The sequence below is a fragment of the Nanorana parkeri genome, unplaced genomic scaffold, assembly GCF_000935625.1.
Source record: "Nanorana parkeri isolate BGI_ZX_2015 unplaced genomic scaffold, ASM93562v1 scaffold583, whole genome shotgun sequence".
Lineage (NCBI taxonomy): Eukaryota > Metazoa > Chordata > Amphibia > Anura > Dicroglossidae > Nanorana > Nanorana parkeri.
In genome coordinates, this window is record NW_017306851.1 from 935438 (window position 1) to 936506 (window position 1069).

At 59.7% G+C, this 1069-nt stretch overlaps 1 protein-coding gene across 1 annotated transcript in view; it reads right to left on the bottom strand.

Moving 5' to 3' along the window:
- LOC108791911 (histone-lysine N-methyltransferase SETMAR) overlaps positions 1-1069 on the bottom strand; it is a 2098-nt gene that overhangs the window by 393 nt on the left and 636 nt on the right. Inside the window, exon 2 of the mRNA XM_018562546.1 lies at positions 9-152. Coding sequence (XP_018418048.1) covers positions 9-152 — 144 coding nt within the window. The remainder of the gene's footprint in view (positions 1-8; positions 153-1069) is intronic.

Consider the following 1069-nt stretch of genomic DNA (forward strand, 5'->3'; position numbering starts at 1 on the left):
AGGGTCACGCGTCCGTTCGCGTAGTTCTCGCCCCGCGGCAGACACGGGCACTGCTCCGCCGCGCAGCTCTGACCCTGGCATTGGCAGCCCTGTATGGTCACCTCGCTCGGGTCTGGATCCGCTCCGGGGCCGGCCGTCAGTTCTGGAGTGTACTGCTGAGGGAAGACAAAGCCGATATAAGTACAGAGAGGAGCGGGCACAGCGCCCAATGGCAGCAGAAGAAAGTCCGAGCACAAAACTCCCAGTGACAATGAAATGAACCCTTAATTGCTCCCTCGGCTGTCTCTCCTCACTCTCTCCTGGCCATCTCTCCTCTCTCCCCTGGCCGTCTCTCCTCTCTCTCCTGGCCGTCTCTCCTCTCTCTCCTGGCCGTCTCTCCTCTCTCTCCTGGCCGTCTCTCCTCTCTCCCCTGGCCGTCTCTCCTCTCTCTCCTGGCCGTCTCTCCTCTCTCTCCTGGCCGTCTCTCCTCTCTCCCCTGGCCGTCTCTCCCCTGGCCGTCTCTCCTCTCTCTCCTCCCCAGCCCAGTATAACTCCTCCCACTTCCAGCGTGCCTGGGTTTGATACCAGCGCCCCGGGAGGTGACGGGTTCTCTTTATACCCATGAATCATACTTGTATGGGAATTGCTCCGTGTTGGTGAGAGACGTGAACGCCTCCCATTCACATATAATGACCTGGCAGAGCTCGGCGTCACCGCCGCCACTTGATTGGCGCATATTTGGCCGGCGTGTTTTAATGAGCGCCCCTCGTATGCGGTTTTATTCTCCTGCACATCAGAAGACAATGGCGCTCTGTCTGCAGACGCACGCTCGCGCATTCCGCCCCGAAGCCTTCGCCATATGTGGAGCGGGTCCTGGTTCCGACACGCAGGGGCACCGTACAATGCTGACGCGTGATGCCATAGTATGCGCGCCCCCCGCCATCGGGCTCACCTTTTGCACACCCGGCGGAGCGTCGCTGCGGTTCGCCCTCCAGCGTATAATTAATACACAATACTGCGCCACAATCCCGTCTCGGGGGAGGGGAATTAAAATGTCATGTCAGCTTCCATTTCCTTGTCACAGAGCACG